Raw genomic sequence first — 18920 nt, 5'->3', positions numbered from 1 at the left:
GTACTGCGTCGCCAGCTGCAGGCTAATTAATCAGGAAGCAGCCGCTCGCGCGAGCGGCTGCTTCCTGTCAAATCACGGCGGGGGGCTCCGTGAATAGCCTGCGGGCCGCCGATGGCGGCTCGCAGGCTAAATGTAAACACAAGCGGAAATAATCCGCTTTGTTTACATTTGTACGGCGCTGCTGCGCAGCAGCGCCGTAAGGCAGATCGGCGATCCCCGGCCAATCAGCGGCCGGGGATCGCCTCCATGTGACAGGGGACGTCCTGTCACTGGCTGCACAGGACGGATAGCGTCCTGTGCAGCCTCGATCGCCGGGGGGGCAGCAGGTAGGAGAGGGAGGGGGGAATTTCGCCGCGGAGGGGGGCTTTGAGGTGCCCCCCCCCCCCCCCCGCATCACCCAGCAGGCAGAAGAGATCAGACCCCCCCAGCACATCATCCCCATAGGGGGGAAAAAAGGGGGGCAATCTGATCTCTCTGCCTGCTACCTGATGTGTGCTGGGGGCTGCAGAGCCCACCCAGCACAGATCAGTAAAAACAGCGCTGGTCCTTAAGGGGGGGTAAAGGGTGGGTCATCAAGTGGTTAAAAAAATAAATCAAATGGCTGCGCTGCCCCCTGGCGGTTTTTAATAGACCGCCAGGAGGGTTAAAAGGAAATGGCCACATCCCTCTCTGTTAATCTTCCCTTTAACATGTACCTCAGAGGAGAGGAACCAAAGGATTTGTACTTGCCTTGTGCTTCTTCCAGCCCCCTGTAGTCTGTCAGCTCCCTCCTAGTCCTATTATTCCGTTGCCAGCCCTTGGCTCAGTCGCATATTACTGTGTATGTATGCCCATGGATGTGCGCCTCTGGATCATGTTACTGTGGCTGGGAGTGTTCTGCGTCTGCGCAGTTACGAGCCTTAACCAACTGCGCAGGCGGCTCCCACCACCAGGAGCGTGATTAGGCTGGTGAGCAGCCGGGGCCACACATGCTGTTGCCCTGAGATTGTGGACTTTAATTTGACTGCAGCATGTCATCAGATTGGAACAGGAGGATGCTGAGGGAGCAGACAGCCTACAGGGGGCTGGAAGAAGCCCCAGGTAAGTAAAAACCTGCGGTTCCTCTTGTCACAGGTTTACTTTAAGGATCTGAGTAGTTACATCAAAAGCAAATGTAGACTTTCCTCCCTTAATACAAGGTCTGCCTGCCTTTATTCTATCAAGTTGGCCATCGGTATTCTGCACTCTTAAATGAGATACAGTGGATATAAATGGCACACACTCCTGCCAAAATGCCAGGCTTTTGTAATGTTAGAAAATGAGACCACAATACATTTTAAAACCTGTACCAGAGTTAAAGTGACATAACCTGTTCAGTCCAACTAAAAAACAAATTTGGAGGGTAAACTAAATAATTTAATAAAAATCTTGCATGAGTATATATCGTTACAATAATACTTTGTATACATTGTTACAATAATACCTTGTTGAATCATCTTTTGATTTAATTACGGCAGTCTTCTAGGGTAGGAGTATATCAGTATGGCACTTCTTGCCTTTGCAATATTTACTCGCTGTTCCTTGCAAGTGATTCAAATCTGTCAGGGAACCATAGTACCGCTCTCTGTGACCATGTTTTTCCTGAAAGTGTATGTGTAGGGAAAAGTGTGCCCTATGGGGTACTCATCTTGGGTGAGGGAAGTCTCTGGATCCTAGTGAGGCTTCCCTGCCCTCATTTACTGACCCAATGCAGCGCTGAAACTCCTAAAAAATAGCTTGTAGACAGCTTGTGCATGCACAGTAGCACGGATCTGCTCGGGCTCTGGCAGAAAAAGCCGAGCCTGATCGGGTCTGTGCTACTGTTCAAGCTGTCTGTGCAATAGCATGGACCCTATTGGGCGGGATTTTTCTTCCAAAGCATGAGCAGATCCATGCTACTGCACAGGTGCAGTGTGACTGTGCATTGGGGTCTCATTGCTGGATCGGCATAGCTGAGGATTATGGGGGCAGCCTCTCCATGATCCGGAGACTTCCCCCTTCCGAGGTAAGTATACAATATAGGCTGCACTTCGCACCTAGACTGGATTTCCCCTTATGGGCTATAGCAGTTTTGACATTATATATTTGCCTCTATTTAATCAGCAATAACTTTATCTCTACTCGACACCTTAGTGATCTTGATTAAATGTGGCTATTTATCCCATTAATTATATTGTTGCTGGTACAATGTATGGTGATACCACATTTTGAAATAAAGGTTTATCTTGCTGAATGATGTTTTTTTCCTTGCTAGTACTGTAATGATAATAAAGAAGTCTAAAGGTGCGAATTAAAAGTTTTTTTTCTTTGTTTTTTTAATAGAAAATTTAACTATTTGCTTAATTATGCAAAGGATGTGGATTCAAAAGCAGACAAGGTTATGAAAGGTGGCAAAACAGTATTTCCATAGTAAAAGCCCCCTTTTTTTTGTTAAAGCTTACTCTGGTGATCTAGAGGTCCCCCTATCATATTTATTGCTTTCCCTGCAGACTTAGTGGAGCCTCTCCCCTTCATATATTTTTCAGGCATGTTCTAGTGCCCCCCCTTCCCCTTTAAGGCATTACCTGTTAATCTAGTGACCCCCTCTTTCCCACAGGGGAGATTGGACTCCACGGTAGTACAACCTGGCTAGTTCCTCACTTGCATGCTAGCACGGATGCTGTGCTCATCAACTGCTGCAGACTAACCATCACATTTTTCTATTACAACTGGTGGCAGAGCGGATGTGACTATACTATAGCATGGGCACAAGTGGTATAAATACAACAGTGCCAACTCAGTTCCTGGCTTTATAAGTGCATAATTGTAGTATTTATTGAAGCGATACGCTATTTCATATTTCTATTGTAAATCTGCATGTTTATTATCACCATCTAACCAGCACACAGTCTCCATTTTCTATTGAGTAAAACTGCAAAGGCTTCAAGTCATTTTCTAAATCAATTTCTTTGCCTTCCATCTGAAAGATAAAAAGTATATTAAAATAAAACCTAGCAAACTGCACTTTTACATTAGCAAAATATAAAAACACACTAACATGATGAAGTGGCAATGTGTCTTGACAGCTCTGCTTATTATGTTTGTTTGAAACAGTCAGATAAACTCCTTAACTACTTGCGGAGCGACGCAGTTTAAATCTACGGCAGGCGTGTGGCGCTGCGGTTCTGACCGGACGTAAACTCTACGTCCCATTCAACGCGCGTCCTCGCCGCAATGTGCTGCCCTGCCGCCTCTATGACGGCAGAGCACTGTGACCCGGGCAGGAGCCGTTTTCATTGGCTCCTGGCCCTGCCATTCATGTAAGCCGTTCCCATTGGCTTACATTGAGTGACAGGGTCAGGAGCCAATGAAAGCGGCTCCTGACCGGCGCACAGCGCTCTGCCTTCATAGAGACGGCAGAGAGAGCAGTCTGCGGCGGGGACAGAGCGACGTGACCGGCGGACTTTAGCGGCGATACGTTGGGAAGCGGCGGTTTACTGTACCAGCACCCTCTGGTCCTTAAGGGGGCAGAGGGTGCTGGTACTGAAGTGGTTAAGGTAGCCATACATCTAGCGATGCTGGGTAGTTTCAACCAAGAGACAACTATCTCTAATCAAATCTTAGAGAGAGATCGGTCGGTGAGGGTGGGTTGCACATTGGACATTAGGGGGCCAACATCTTGCAGCATGTCTGATCGAAATTGGTCTCATGATCGATCGGGCATGCACTTGGCAGCACAGATTTTCATCCAATTCGAGAATAGTCAAATCGGATGGTCGATTGGCTACCAAGTTGGTAGATGTATGGGCACCTTTACTTTTTAGCAATGTTGCACCTCAGCAGTGGTAGTTTGCTGCACTTAAACCTTTTGGGAGTAGCATTTAGCAATCATATAATGACAGTTTTTAATCACACCTCAGCAACAATTATGTGGCTTCTAACTTTTGTTCACCCCTACCCTTGTTCCGCATACAGTATCTGCTTGCAGTGCTATAAATCATATTAATTGAGAGTCTGAAGCAAATTTTTAAATAAAAACTCATATACTTACCTAAGGAGACGGAAGGCTTTTAGGTCCTATAGAGCCTTACTGTTCTCCTGCCGGTCTCAGTGTTCCCCTGCAGGCTCCCCTGTTAGCTGTCCACGATCAATTTGTTGTGGACTGCTCTCTACTGGGTTGGGGAGACTTGGGCAGTCTTCGGAAGAACTCAGGCTTCTGAAGGTGGGCTTCTCCATACTGCGCATGCACAAGCACCCTCTCTGACATACTCGCGTGTGCGCAGTCCAGAGCCTCTAGTCTTCGGGAGCCCGAGTGCTTACGAAGATTGCAGAAGTCTCCCACAGAGGGAGATTCATAAGGAGCAGCCTGTGAGGGAACAAGGAGGCCGGCAGAGCCTTCCCTCTCCTTAGGGGAGTATCTGTTTTTTTTATTATAAAAAAAATCATTTATTTTGAAATTCACTTCAGACTTGCTTTAAACTAGCCATACACACACATTTTTGTCCACTGGTCCCAAACATTCGATTCCTGGATGGTGCAATGCTAACACTGTGACAGGTTATTGATCAGATTTCTGCTGAAGTCTATATATCATAGATATAGGCCTCAATTCACTAAGATCATGCTGGAGATAATAAGGCAAGAGAAAACGTACCTCCACACAGTAAGAGAGTTATTTTATCTCTTCATTCCTTAAGTTACCTCCTCTGTAGTTAATTATCTGCATGTGAAAATAACTACAGAGGAGGTAAATTAACAACCTGTCTAACTCTGGAGTTAAAGATTGAAGAGTTAACTTAAAAACAGAAGAGTTAACTTTAGGTTTGCCTGAGGTAAAATGTTTCCTGAATACTGCATGCCTTATCACCATGGTGATAACTCTAGAAATGTTATTAAAAACAGGAGATAAGCTTAGTGAATTGAGGCCATAGTCTATAGATTTCTCCACAAATTGGTCATAAAATGTGATCTGACTAAGTCACAACAATAGACAATCGCAGTCTTCTTAGGGCCTAGTCCACACTAGGTCCGGAAACGTCTCTATGGCTCCGTTTTTCAGGATGGATCAAAACCGGAGCCACGGATAGCAATGTTAAAAATAGCAGTCTTCACCCAAAAAAAAAAGCGTATCCGTTTGCGGGGACCCGTTTTCAAAACCTGAACGGATGGCCCGGATTTGCAACATTTTCAAGGATACACGGAGGGGTAGTGAAAAGCAATGGAAAAACTGATCCCCCTCTACACAGGCAGTTTTGGACACAGGAACGGATCCATTTCTGTGTCACAGCCTGTGGGTGAGAGGGGGCCACCATGCTGGAGGGGTATAGCAGGCAGGACGGGGGTGGCAGCGGGGAGGGGGGGTCGCCCCCCCCCCCTGTCCCCACTACCCCTCAAGCTAGTTTCACATTTAAATATAATTTAAAATCAATATAATGTAGCAGGCGGCGAGCGGGAAACTTGCTTCCTTGCATCCCAAAGCTGCCGCGTCACTTCCTGTAGTGCTGTCCTCTGATGTTCATTGGACAGCATTACAGGAAGTGATGCGGCGAGTGGTGGAGCGCAAGGAAGTAAGTTCCCCGCTTGCGGCCTGCTACATTATATTGATTTTTAAAGTTTTTAAACAGATCTGTTCTGCAGGGGACAAGTGTGGACCTAGCCTTAATGAATACCACACAAATAATTTAATGTTTTTATTGAACACACCATGAAAACATTCACAGTGCAGGTGGAAAAGGTATGTGAACCCCTAGACTAATGACATCCCCAAGAGCTAATTGGAGTGAGGTGTTAGCCGGCTGGAGTCCAATCAATGAGATGAGATTGGAGGTGCTGGTTACAGCTGCCCTGTCCTGAAAAAAAAAAAAAGACACACCAGTTTTGGGTTTGTTTTTCCCAAGAAGCATTGCCTGATGTGAAGACCTACGATTAAGTATTTATGACTTGCATGAAGCTGGAAAGGGTTATAAAAGTATCTCCAAAAGCTTTGCTGTTAATCAGTCCCATGGTAAGACAATTGTCTATAAATGGAGAAAGTTCAGCATAGCCACTACTCTCCCTAGGAGTGGCCATCCTGCAAAGATGACTGCAAGAGCACAGCGCAGAATGCTCAATGAGGTGAAGAAGAATCCTAGAGCGACAGCTAAAGACTTACAAAGGCTCTGGCATATTCTAACATCCCTGCTGTCCAAAAAAACATTGCTGCATGTTTAAAGTTTGCAAAAGAGCACCTGGATGTTCCACAGCAGTACTGGTAAAATATTCTGTGGACAGATGAAACCAAAGTTGAATTGTTTGGAAGAAACACACAACACTATGGCCTCAATTCACTAAGCTTTATTGAACACTTTATCGAGCATTTGATAATTTACCTCATGAGTAATATCTAATTTTGAATTCACTAAGGTGTTATAGATTTATTGAACATTTTATCGATAAAACATTTGATAAATCTACAACACCTTAGTGAATTCAAAATTAGATTTTACTCATGAGGTAAATTATCAAACGTTTGATAAAGTGTTTGCTAAAGCTTAGTGAATTGAGGCCTATGTGTGGAGAAAAACAGGCACAGCACCCCAACATGAAAACCTCATCCCAACTGTGAAGTATGGTGGTGGGGGCATCATGGTTTGGGGCTGCTTTGCTGCGTCAGGGCCTGAACCGATTGCTAGGATGCAAAAATGAATTCCCAAGTTTATTAAGACATTTTGCAGGAGAACTTAAGGCCACTTGTCCACCAGCTGAGGCTTAAACGGAAGAAAATATGCCTCATGGAGTAGGGTTGCAACGGTATGAAAATCCACGGTATGATAACCGTCAAAAAAAATACCACGGTATGACGGTATTACGGTATAACGCAATTATTCTTATTACAATTACCCTTATAAAATGAGAACAGGTCAAAGTTGAACAAACTCTTTGTTAAACCCTTAATCTCTTGTCATGCTTGAAATATTTACTCTTCTAAATGTCAAAAAAACCAACAATACCAAAAGTAAATCTCAATCCAAAATTGCCAATAGAGCAATTTGATATTTTGTTGGCTGTCATTCTCCCCGTGTCACATGACTGCCCATGGCAGAGCAGGCAGATAATAAGGCCATTTGAAAGCACAGTAGGTTAATATGTCTGCTTCCATGAATCAGGAAGTAGAAACTGTGCAGATTTATTTTAGGATTTGTATCAGCTGTAACAAAGAGAAATTGCTGTTGCATATCTTTTTGAGCAGAGAGGAGGACGTTTTGAGTTCAGTTTTACTTTAAAAATGCTGGTGGTGCGTTTCACTATACATCTTAAAGTGTACCAGAGACGAAGCATAGTGAAAGTTTTATACATACCTGGGGCTTCCTCCAGCCCCATCATGAGCACAGATCCCTGCCATGCCGCCATCCTCAGCCTTTTCTATCGCTGGTACGGAGTCCCATAACTTCAGTCTGAGCATGCGCACTGCGCTCCGGCGGAGAATAATATATGCAGGCGTAGTACTATTTCTGGACGCGACTGGCTGAAGTTCTGGGACTCAGTACCAGCGATAGAAAAGGCTGAGGATGGCGGCGAGGGAGGGATCTGTGCGCATGATGGGGCTGGAGGAAGCCCCAGGTATGTATAAAAAAACTTTCACTATGCTGCATCTCTGGTTTCCTTTAAAGGATACCAGAGCTGAAAAATAGAATGCAAATGGGGGGAGCGGACATGTATTAAGTGCAGTCCTGGGCTGAGCCGCAGCAGAGGATTTCTTTACAAAGTAGGGGGACAGAGGAGAACAGGGGGGAGCAGTGGGCATGAGGACTCATCATGACACATCACACAGACATCAGGCAGACAACAAACACACACACACAGATACATCACACAGATACATGCATCAGGCAGACATCACTCAGACATCACACACACATATACATCAGGCAGACACACATATCAGGCAGACACATCACACACATGCCATAAATATACACACTGGCTGCATTCAAACACTGCACCTCTCCCACAGCAGCGCTGCTTATCTGCCGTCATAGCTTCAACTCCTACACGTGCAGTCAGTGTGTCTTTCTCTCTCTCCTTCTCCGGGGCGGGCGGCAGTGTTCATTTTCATGGGGGAGGAGCGCTGGCCATTCCTTTGAACACTGATCTTTATCAGTGTTAAGCTCAACTCTGCAGTCGGGGGAGGAAGGAGACTGCGTGCATCGAGCAGGAGGGAGAACAGGCTGTAGCCTTTTCTCATTTAGTGTAGTTATTTTTTGAATCGCCTGGTGTCTCCCCCTCTGCTCTTGTGGTACAGTCCACAATAAAAAAAAAAAAACACAAGCAGATACATTGCAGGGGGAAAAAGATCTCTGTGTGCGCTCCAGCCGCGTCATCACAGGACACGCTTCACCACCCAGAGTCTGCTGCACACATGTCGGCAAGCCTCCCGCAATGTAAACTAGCTTTGGGAGCTTGCCGAGGGAGACGGAGAGCAGGACAATGCCGGAGCGGTGGATGCGGAAATGCAGCCTAAACCGGTATTTCCTAAAAGTGCACGGTACGGTTATCATGCATTGTAAAACCGTGATATACCGTAATACCGGTAAATCGCGGCAACCCTATCATGGAGTGGCCCAGTCAGTCCAGACCTCAACCCGAATGAGATGTTGTGGCATGACCTCAAGAAAGCGATTTACACCTGACATCCAAAGAATATTGCTGAACTGAAACAGTTCTGTAAAGAAGAATGGTCAAAAATTACTCCTGACCGTTGTGCACATCTGATCTGCAACTACAGGAAAGGTTTGGTTGAAGTTATTGCTGCCAAAGGAGGTTCAACCAGTTGTTAAATCCAAGGGATCACATAGCTTTTCCGTCTGCACTGTGAATGTTTACATGGTGTGTTCAATAAAAACATGGAAACATTTAATTATTTGTGTGGTATTAGTTTAAGCAGACTGTGAATGTCTATTGTTGTGACTTAGATGAAGATCAGATCACAGTTTATGACCAATTTGTGCAGAAATCTATATATTTCCAAAGGGTTCACATACTTTTTATTGCTACTGTAATCGTATAATTAAAGATATTTTAAGAATTTTTGCAAGATAAAAATGGACATTTCCACATTTAAAAACATAGTTAAAACTCACAGGGGCTCTGACTATCATTTTCTAATGAAGAAGTGACTTAAAGCTCTCTGGATTAGGCTGTTATTGACCCCTGCATGCCCAACTTAAGGTACTCACAGAAGAATAGATTGCTGAATTTTGTATTTCACTCCAGTTATACACAGATATTATAGATATGCTGCAGTATGTGTGTGTTGTCAATTTTTGCAGTTTACAGAAATAAGAGATGCACTGTAAATGGCAGTGGCAGGAGCGGCGATGGGAGCATGATTGAGGTGGCACGCAGCCAGGGCCACGCAGGCACAGTGGCCACTAACTGGCCAGTTTTGAGAAACTAAACTGGCTCGTTGCAGGGGACTGGAGGATTGGTTTGTCCCGACGTGGGCACAGGACATCTGCAGGAGGCTGGTAGAAGCCCCAGGTAAGTTAAATTCTTTTTTTTCATCAGTTAAAGGTTCACTTTAATTAAGATGGTCTCATACGCAATTCCCTTTTTTATACATGTTTTCTCCTAGGAGATAATTTTGCATCTTCTGTTTAAAATAACCTTTTCGCACTCTGCAACTGGAAAAGTACCAAAAAGTAGGTGAAAAAGTACTGCCAAAATTATGTATTTTCTTGCTGGCTGGTGGCTTAAAAGGCATTTTATTGATAAGGTATGAAAATATCACCTAGGAGAAAGCTTAGGAAAAAAAAGTGAATTGCATATGGCCCAAGGGGTTATACATGTACACCTATATAAACAAACGAGTACAGTGTTTCCTACTCATTTACGTGACTTTTTTCCTAATCTTCAAGCATAAAAAAAAAAAAAAAAATGTTCTACGCCGGGTATGTGTCGGGCATACCGCTAAGGAGGTTAAGGCAAGGGACAATGTTGTCTTTGTTTTCTGTGTGCGTTTTTTGCATAGCCATTACATGGCCGCTGGGAGATTTTGGCACAGAGGAAAGCCAATAAATGGCTTACCGTGGTCCTGTACAAATCCCAGTGGCGTTAATTACTATTCCCCCTCCAGGTCGCCATGTATAATGGGGGAAAGACGTAATTCGGCTTCCAGCTATTGGTGGCAGGCGAATTACAGTGTTTTTGCAGGGATCTGTGCTTCATCTTCTGACGGTGCCCAAATCACTCACTGAGCGCTGCTATAGCTGTAATTCCTATTACGGCCTTGATGGTGCCGGCTGCGCCCAAATCTCCTGCGCTGTTTTTACAGCAATTCTGTTTTTCTGCATGCATTTTCTGCACACTATGTGTGTTTGTATGCAGAAAAAGGCATGCATTTTTATTATAGCAGTTAACATAACCGACAGAGAAACCACACACAGTGTGCAGGATGTCAGTTTTTTTTTCTGTGCGAGAAAAAGGCATTCAAGTGTAAACTAGCCTACTGATTAAAGGGGCACTATGACGAAAATTAGGCTATTAGGGTAACCTTGTAAAATTTAGCTAATATTAGAAGCTTCAGTTACTTAGGCTTTTTTTTTTTTTTAAATGTGGGCTTGAAAACTTTAACAGCATATGCAGAGATACAGCCCGTCGTTTTCTCTAACTATGTGACATACTCTCCCCTCTCAGTGCTATTACAGTTGATTTATACTCTGCTTTCTCTGTGCTCAAGCTGTATGGGATATGTAAACTAATCATGTCATGGCGGGTTGGGGAACATCATAGCACTGGATGCAGAAGAAACCAAGTAATTTATCTTGCTTATTTGTTTATCTACGATCTTCCACAGCACTCCCCCCCCCCCCCCGCACTCCCCCCCACCCCCCGCATTCCATTGTGTTCAGCTGAGAGACATGAGAGGAGAAATCCGCTATTACAATGCAGCAGAGTCAGCAGAGGGGGACGTCAGGCAGGATTACTACATATGCTGGCTAAAACCTCTCAAGCAGACATTTAAAAATATTAAGTATTTGATGCTCCTAATATTAGGTACATAATAACAAGGTTTTCCCACTAGACTAATTTTTTGCCATTGTGCCCCTTTAATTTCTCAGTTAAAATCAGTTTTTCTGTGCAGAAAATACACATGAGAATAGACAAGTGTGTCCACTGCCTAAGGCAATGTGAAATTGCAGTGCTTTTTTTATTAATACTCAATTTATTTTGAATACTTTTAATACACGTGTGAAATGCTCTTTACCTTGGAGCTTTCATAAGAGAGTCTTAACTCAGAACCCGGCACTTGCAGTAAACGATACAATAAGCCCTTTACCTTCTGAACAGACATAGAATCTAAAATGACAAAGCACACATTTATGTAACTATTATCATTATTATATCTATTCATAGAGCATATTGCTGTACAGGTTGTAACACAGACAGTGTGTAACAAAAACAATATACAAATGCGTACATGTTAACGTGGGTAGGGATTAGATTGTGAGCCCCTTTGAGGGACAGTTACAGAGAACCTGAGGTGGATTCTAAGAATCCAATTAGCACACAGAGGCTGGGTCTGCATATAATACCCAGCCTCTGTTGCTATACTGTTTCCCCCAGTCTCCCCCCTGCGCTCTGATGTGCCCCCATAAATAAAATGCCATGCTGGCGACACGCAGCGTGTCACCAGCTGGCTGTTTACCTCTGAAGTGTCACTCTTGCAGCTCCCCTGCCTCCTCCATAGCGCCGTTCCCCGCCTGCGTCCCTTCCTGGAGGTAAGGGACGCAGGCGGGGAGCGGCGCTATGGGGGAGCGGCGAGAGTGACACTTCAGAGGTAAACAGCCAGCTGGTGACACGCTGCGTGTCGCCAGCACAGCGTTTGATTTATGGGGGCATAGCAGAGCACAGGGGGGAGACTAGGGGAAACAGTATAGCAACAGAGGCTGGGTATTATACGCAGACCCAGCCTCTGTGTGCTAATTGAATTACAAATACTAAAGAATAATAATAATGTGTGGATCAGACACTAACTCATCATTAATCAAAAGGTGCATACATTCACCACATTAAAAATCTGATGGAAAACAAAAAGTAGAGCCCCAAAATAGGAAATATGGGGAAACACATCCATGAGGTGAATTAAGGGATATAAACTGGGGAGTGCTTCACACCCCCTCCTCCAGCCCCTGTTCAACAACTCCACCATGATATAACTACCCCTCATCTTTCCCAGCAGTCCACTGTCTTCAAACTTCCTTCCTGTTTTATAAATCCTGCACTTTCACTAATATATGCTGCTATCTGGCATCTAGAATCCAGGGTAGCGGTAACTCCTAAATGTGCTGAGTCTCACAATTGAAACTTTACCAACTAAATTAAGTTCACAAACAAGAACAGCCAAAAAGGGAACCATTGCAGGGCAACCGTAATTTCACAAAAAGGTTAAAGGTTGGCTACTGGAATCATATTGGGAAAGATGGTTGTCGGGAACAATGAGAAGTTAATATACAAAATAAATCCATGAAAAATACCAAGCCAGAGTTTAAATGCAATTCTGTAACAGTCCAAAGTCAGGCAGGCAGTGAGCAAGCAGCGTCAAAGAACAGGCAGAGGTCAGTCAGGGATTGGAAATAGACAGTCAGCATCAGGACCACGGAGTTAAAGGTCAAAGTCCAGAAAGAAAAAGAAAGACATAAAAGGCTGAAATAAGTACCGGTATTACATATAGGAATATCACTGGGTCAGCACCCTATGTCTGCAGTACACAAGCAAAGTATACTAATACTACATACTATAATAATTACAAAACGTACATACATACCAGGAAGATTCTTTTTTATAGGCTTTTTCTCTGGCTTGTCAGGACACTTAATAGTTAAAGCTATAAAACAAAAAATAGGAATATATGATTGCTAGTACAAGAAGACTGAACGGCTGCTGTAATTAGAAAAGGAGGGTGTCAGAAAAAATGCTTTTCTGGAGTTCACAAAAAAAAAAGGCACTGTTCACAGTGCAACTATTACAAATAAGCTGTGACCCTGTTTCTGCTGCACTGTCGAGCAGGTATGTACCATTCTATTGGATGAATAACACATCCATGTGGTTGCGCAATTTTAAACATCCAGAAAGAAAATAAGGCTGTTTTAACTGGACCTTTTTTTCTGGAGTCCATTTAAAAAAATTACTACTAGTTAGATGATCAGTTCAAATTAGATGAAGGAATACCATATATGTGAACATTTTTTGCAAAACTTGAAAAACTTATAAATTGAATTGTTGATGTCACTAAAGCCTCATACACACTTATGACACATTGTGCCTGGCGGGGATCGGAATACGATCCCTTGGACGACATTGCAGGCTGAGGCTGTACAGAAGCGTCGCTAGTGCAATGTGTTCTTTTGCTATGTGTTGGAGAGAAAGATTTCATCCAGCGATTAGCAGAATCGATCCACTAGGCTAATGTCTGGCCAAGGCATCGAAAGCCACCATAGACACGCTAGTTTCTTGGCAGAGGCGCTCGTTGTCAGCCACCTTGGCCGGGTACATTTATATGAGGCTTAACTGTCAGAGGACTCAAAATGCAATGTTCCTAAATTAGTCATAGTCTAATGTCCCTACCACAGTCTGAGGCCGGCCATAAACGTAGTAAGTTTACCAGCCAAAATCGATTCAATTGCCTCCACCATGTCTGATGGAAGGAACATCTAAAGCGAGCAAGAGGGAGAAGTGGTAGGGGGAATGATGGCTGCATAGCACTGTACTGCTTACAGCAATAAAACACTACCGGTCTCATCAATTCTACATTGGACTTCTGGTAAATGGAGTAGGATGATGCAACACAATTATATAAAACTCACAAAGCAGCTGATTTTTCAGGGTTACTGGTTGTTGTGGCTTGATTTCCCCTTCATCAGGAGCACCGTATCCTGTAAGAAATATTTGAAGAAAAAAAAACTTACTCAATCCTCTTAAATTAAAGGTAGTACCCACATTAAAAGGTAACATTGTCAGTAAACAGACTAGACTTTTTTTGTGATACTTCCACATTAACCAGTTCGCATTCCACGGTTTTTACCCTTTAAGGTTCCTGACATTGTTGACACTTTAGCGGTGTCACTTTGATACAGCAGTAACTTTTTAATTACTTATACCATCTTAGTCATATACATATTGTTTTTTTCTAGGGCTTTCTTTGGGTAAAATTGGGCATAAATGCAGAAAAAACACTTTTTTCAAATCTCACCCTTCCTAATTTTAACATGACACATCCCACAGTTATAAAACACATAAATGAATTATGCGGCCCTTTCCGGTTAAAATGATACCCCATATGCCATATTTTATTAATAGCTCAGCATGTGGCGGACCATTATTCCCTGCCTGCAGCTCTGTAGCGATGAAATGCTTTTCCTAGGGTGACTGTTTGGGGGGGGGGGGGGGGGGGGCATACTGCTGCACCGCTAAGCAATGGCAGAGTGATACATCTGTAGAGGCATTGGGGCCCCAAACTTTTGTCCTAGCGATTGCATCCGATTGCTACGGGCAGCAGTCATTAAAAGTTTAACTGGTATAGGTATTGCAGGAGTTAACAATGGGTTAATAGGCTAGGCTGGGGTTAAAACAAAAACAAAACAATTTTTATTTTATTAGGACCAGGACACTTTAATTTTTTTTCTTTTTGAAACTTTTTTTTTGCTTAACTATATGAATGATTGTTGCTATTCACATTTAACACAGGCTCGTGCATGACCATGCCCGCACATGTGCACGATAATGTGTACGCACATGCACACGTGCGGCAGTGGGAGGCAGTCTTTATGCAGAATGTAGATTCTACGTCCTGAAACATAAAGCAGCACTAATTAGGACGAAGAATCTATGGACCAGATTTATCAAGAGTATCTGAGACAAAATATTGGTAGTTTTTTAGAAATCCATGCAGAACTGTCTCAGGCATCTTAAGAAATCATTAGATAGTGCAGATTCCTTCTAAAACTGTTGTATAATAGGAGGAGCTAGGAAGGTCTCTCAGTGCAGTGTGTGAGGGTAATTTCTGTTGCTGAGGTAACCAACATACCTGCTGTATTGATAGCAACAGGCTCTGAGGAGGTATTCAGCAGGGGGGAGGAGCACATCACAAATCATGTCTAGCCTGCACTCTGCAATCACGTCTAGCCAGCAGTTCTACATCTGTAGAATTGCTATCAAGCACTTCTTAATCTGTGCAAGTTTAGGGATGAATTTGCACTTCTCTTAACTAGTGCAGCTCTAGAAATTCATGCTAAACTGCCACTATTACTAGGATTTAAGAACGTTATTATCATGCAGAACTGTTCTCCCTGCTGGTTAGAACAGATTAAGAAGAAAAAACTGTCGGCAATGCGTTGATAAATCTCCCCCTATGTCCTGGAATGTTAACTAGTTTAAGTGTAACAGACTCTTCACCTCAACATATCTGCCACATATATTCCTAGTGGGAATCCACATTGATAAAGTAGCACAAAAAAAATGTAGACCGTGCATAGTAATAGATCCTGCTGTAAACCTCACAATCCTCCTTCATATAAGTGCCGATTTGCGCTGTATCATAAATGCTTTATCAACCTTAAATATATACAGGATTATTTAGCTCTAAGGACCACCTACTGTGAATTTCAAAAATAACCCCCTCTCTTCTAGCACTATGCCATCATCCATCCAAAACAACAGGAACATAAATGGACAAAATTGTCATAAAACACATCCTAACTAAAGACATTGGTCAATATGTTTAGCGAGGCATAACATCAGTAGTCTGTTAAACCATTTGTGGCCTTTACAGAACAGCCCCTCCCTTGGTATCATATCAACCATTTCCAAAAAAAAGGTAGAGGGTGGTGCTGGTCATTAAACATACATGGGTCATGCCTCCAACTTTAAACATGGACAGAGCTACTGCAATTCATAGAGGGGAGGGCAGCACCAAACATTGGCTCAAAGGGACAATTGTAATTGAAAAATGCAGGACCTGACTACAGGGAGGGTTAGATTTAGATGCATTACTGATTCTGAACAGTAAACAAGCATTTCATAGAATATTGCTACAGCGTATGTAATGTAAATCAGTGTCTGGCAAGAGTCTACAGTGGGGCAACCATTGACTAAATGGTTAAATTGCATATTTTGACAATACAGGTAGTCCCCGGCTTACGAACACCCGACTTACGAACGACGAACGATACGAACGGCATGGATTCAGTGTTTCCATGGGAACAAGCCCCCAAAGAAATTGGTCTTGCAGTTTTTGAGAAAATCGATTTTAAAAAATTCAAAGAAAAAATGGCTTTTAAACTTGTATAAGCAGGCACAGAGGTGACACAGAGGGGCACACTGGAGGCACAGGGGGGCACAGAGGAGGTACAGGGGACAGAGATAGCACATTGTTCCGACTTAAGAACAGATTCAGGTTAAGAACGAACCTACAGTCCCTATCTCGTTCGTTAACCGGGGACTACCTGTATTTATTTATAAAATTGTATACAGTAAAGTTCCTCTTTAATAATTATAGTTCTGAAAAGGATGTGGTCAGACTGAGTGAGCTAATTTAGGGCCTGTACACACTGCAGCAAAAAAACACTGCATTTACCAGAATGGAATTAAACCCCAAAACGGATAGTAAATGCATCCAATCTTAATTGGATGTGTTTACACTGTCAAACGCAGGGCGGGCCTTACCATGAATCAGACTGTAGGAGGTGATTCAGGGCAGCAGACTGTAAGGGGCAGCATCACCCTACCTGTTGCTACATAGGATTCACTTTGTTTTTTTTTTGTTTTTGGGAAGGCGGAGGATGACACGAACAATGGGAAAAGTGGCTGAAGTTGCCGGTGAACGAGCGGACGGGTAGCAACGCAAATGCAGCGGAAATAGCAGGTAATGTAAACAACATGATGCAAGTGCATCCTAAGCAGATCCGCTGCATTTGCATAGCAGTGTGAATGAGCTTCTTACGTAGCTGCAAGATGTGCGTCGAGCTGTGCGTCGAGCTATACAGATCTGCATGCCATACTGTAATTCACTAATCAATATTTGAGGGTCAGCCAGACAGTAACAGCTGCCACACAAGGTATTGTTTCTGTGTAGTTTAACTTTCATCTGTCAGGCTAACATGAAGTCCCCCCCATCAATTTATCCTAACCATAAGTGAAAAGTGGCATCCTGTGCACTTCACCCACCACCACCTCCTTCTAATCCTCCATCATGATATGTGCCTCCTATGCACAAATGTGCACTTAATGCAATTGATATGCACAAACTATTTGCACTTTATGAATACAACAATAAATCCACTTTAGCAGTGAGCCATCTCAGGTTCCATACTTACCTGGGGCTTCCTTAAAGTGAACCGAGCACCTTTTTTATCATTCAGGACATTTCTATAGCACATGAAAAATGCATGCCGACAATCTGTTTCATTATTAAAATAAACTTTCATTTTACCTTGTATTTTACATTCAAAGTAGATTAATTACCCTGTTTCAGCAGGGCTGCCCGGCCGTCCCCGGCCGCAGAGCTTTCAGGTCCCTAATTGTTTTATTGGGCTAATTACCAAGAGGTAAACAATGCTATTAGACAACAAAGGGGGTTAGTAATTAGGACTGTTTCTTCAAAGACCGAGTTTGTGTCAATGTGTCAAGATAGCATCTCTGACTTCTGTAAATAAGGAATGTGAGAAGGGGAGGGGGGTAACATGGCAGCTTCTATGCCAGGAGATATTGCATTGAAAGAGAATGTGCTCAGTTCCCTTTAAGCCACCTTGAGGCCGCTCAGATCCTCACTGTGTCCCCAGGTGGCTCCTGTCACCCGCAATAGTCTCTGAAAGGCTGGCTGAGTGGCACCTCATTGCGCATGCACGGCCCGGCCAGGCACATTCCCCATCATGCTCCTGTCCCTGAGAGCGTTATGCACCTGCGCAGAACGCTCCCAACCACTGGAGCGCGATTAGGTAGTGTGCCTGGCCGGGCCGCACATGCATGATGAAGTGCCACTCGGCCAGCCTTTTGGGCACTATTGCGGGTGACAGGAGCCACCCGGGACACAGCAAAGGAGTGAGGTACACTTTTTAAATAAAGATTATGTGGAGTGTGTCTAAAAAAAAGTTTCCTTAATTGAAAGGCTGTTACTTTCCGGATGACCATTGTACAATGAAAAAATCCAAATATGCACTATGTGGGCGTTGTATGAAATGAAAGTATGACTTATCTGATAGGCTTGTTACATAGAAAACCTTAGTTTTGTTTCAACCAAAGAGCTCAGTGTTTCTTACTTTCCACAAGATTATTGTATCTTGGATGTTCTATTAGAAGGAGGGATTACTTAATTCACTGTTCTGATTTCCACCTGCTTTTAGCCAATCAATCCCAAACATTTTTCTGTAGTCAAGTTCAGCTCCCTTCCTTTCTTGTGGTAAAATCTGTTAAAAATAAAAGCATTTGTATAGGATAATGTACATCTTATTCAGCACTGCATATTATAAAATACAGTTTGCTTAAAAAATTAGACAGATCATATAAATTATTGCATGCTACAAACAATATGGACATATTAAACAACGTCTCCTTTTTAAAACTGTCAAATGTTTTTTTTTTTTTAAATGTAGGCTTTGAAACATACACATATATTGTGGAGGGAACAATCAGAGAAACCTTTTAAAACTGGAGACGTATTGGATTTGGCCACTCAGAACTTGTATTCCGAATGGCCTAAAAATTACAGAAATGGGACATTAGCCTCTTCTATGATTTATAAACATACTTTAGTTTCTCTGTATCTGCCTCCTTTATAGGTGCTACACTAGGTAACTTATTCATAGGTTATTTAGCGTGTTTCTTATGCATTTTTACTATTTTTGTATTCTGTATCTTCAAGACTTGACATTTTTCATTGTATGGACTGC

General features: G+C 43.1%; 1 protein-coding gene across 1 annotated transcript in view; it reads right to left on the bottom strand.

Moving 5' to 3' along the window:
- Positions 1–1382: 1382 nt before the first annotated feature.
- Positions 1383–18920, bottom strand: part of TBCE (tubulin folding cofactor E) — a 66285-nt gene continuing 48747 nt past the window's right edge. Inside the window, 6 exon segments of the mRNA XM_068231833.1 lie at positions 1383–2977; positions 11243–11334; positions 12803–12862; positions 13842–13910; positions 18291–18329; positions 18332–18437. Of these exon segments, the coding sequence (XP_068087934.1) occupies positions 2885–2977; positions 11243–11334; positions 12803–12862; positions 13842–13910; positions 18291–18329; positions 18332–18437 (459 nt within the window). The 3' untranslated portion in view covers positions 1383–2884.

The sequence above is a fragment of the Hyperolius riggenbachi genome, chromosome 4 (assembly GCF_040937935.1).
Source record: "Hyperolius riggenbachi isolate aHypRig1 chromosome 4, aHypRig1.pri, whole genome shotgun sequence".
NCBI lineage: Eukaryota > Metazoa > Chordata > Amphibia > Anura > Hyperoliidae > Hyperolius > Hyperolius riggenbachi.
Note: the sequence above shows the minus strand (reverse complement) of the source record. Positions and strands in the feature narration are given on the sequence as shown.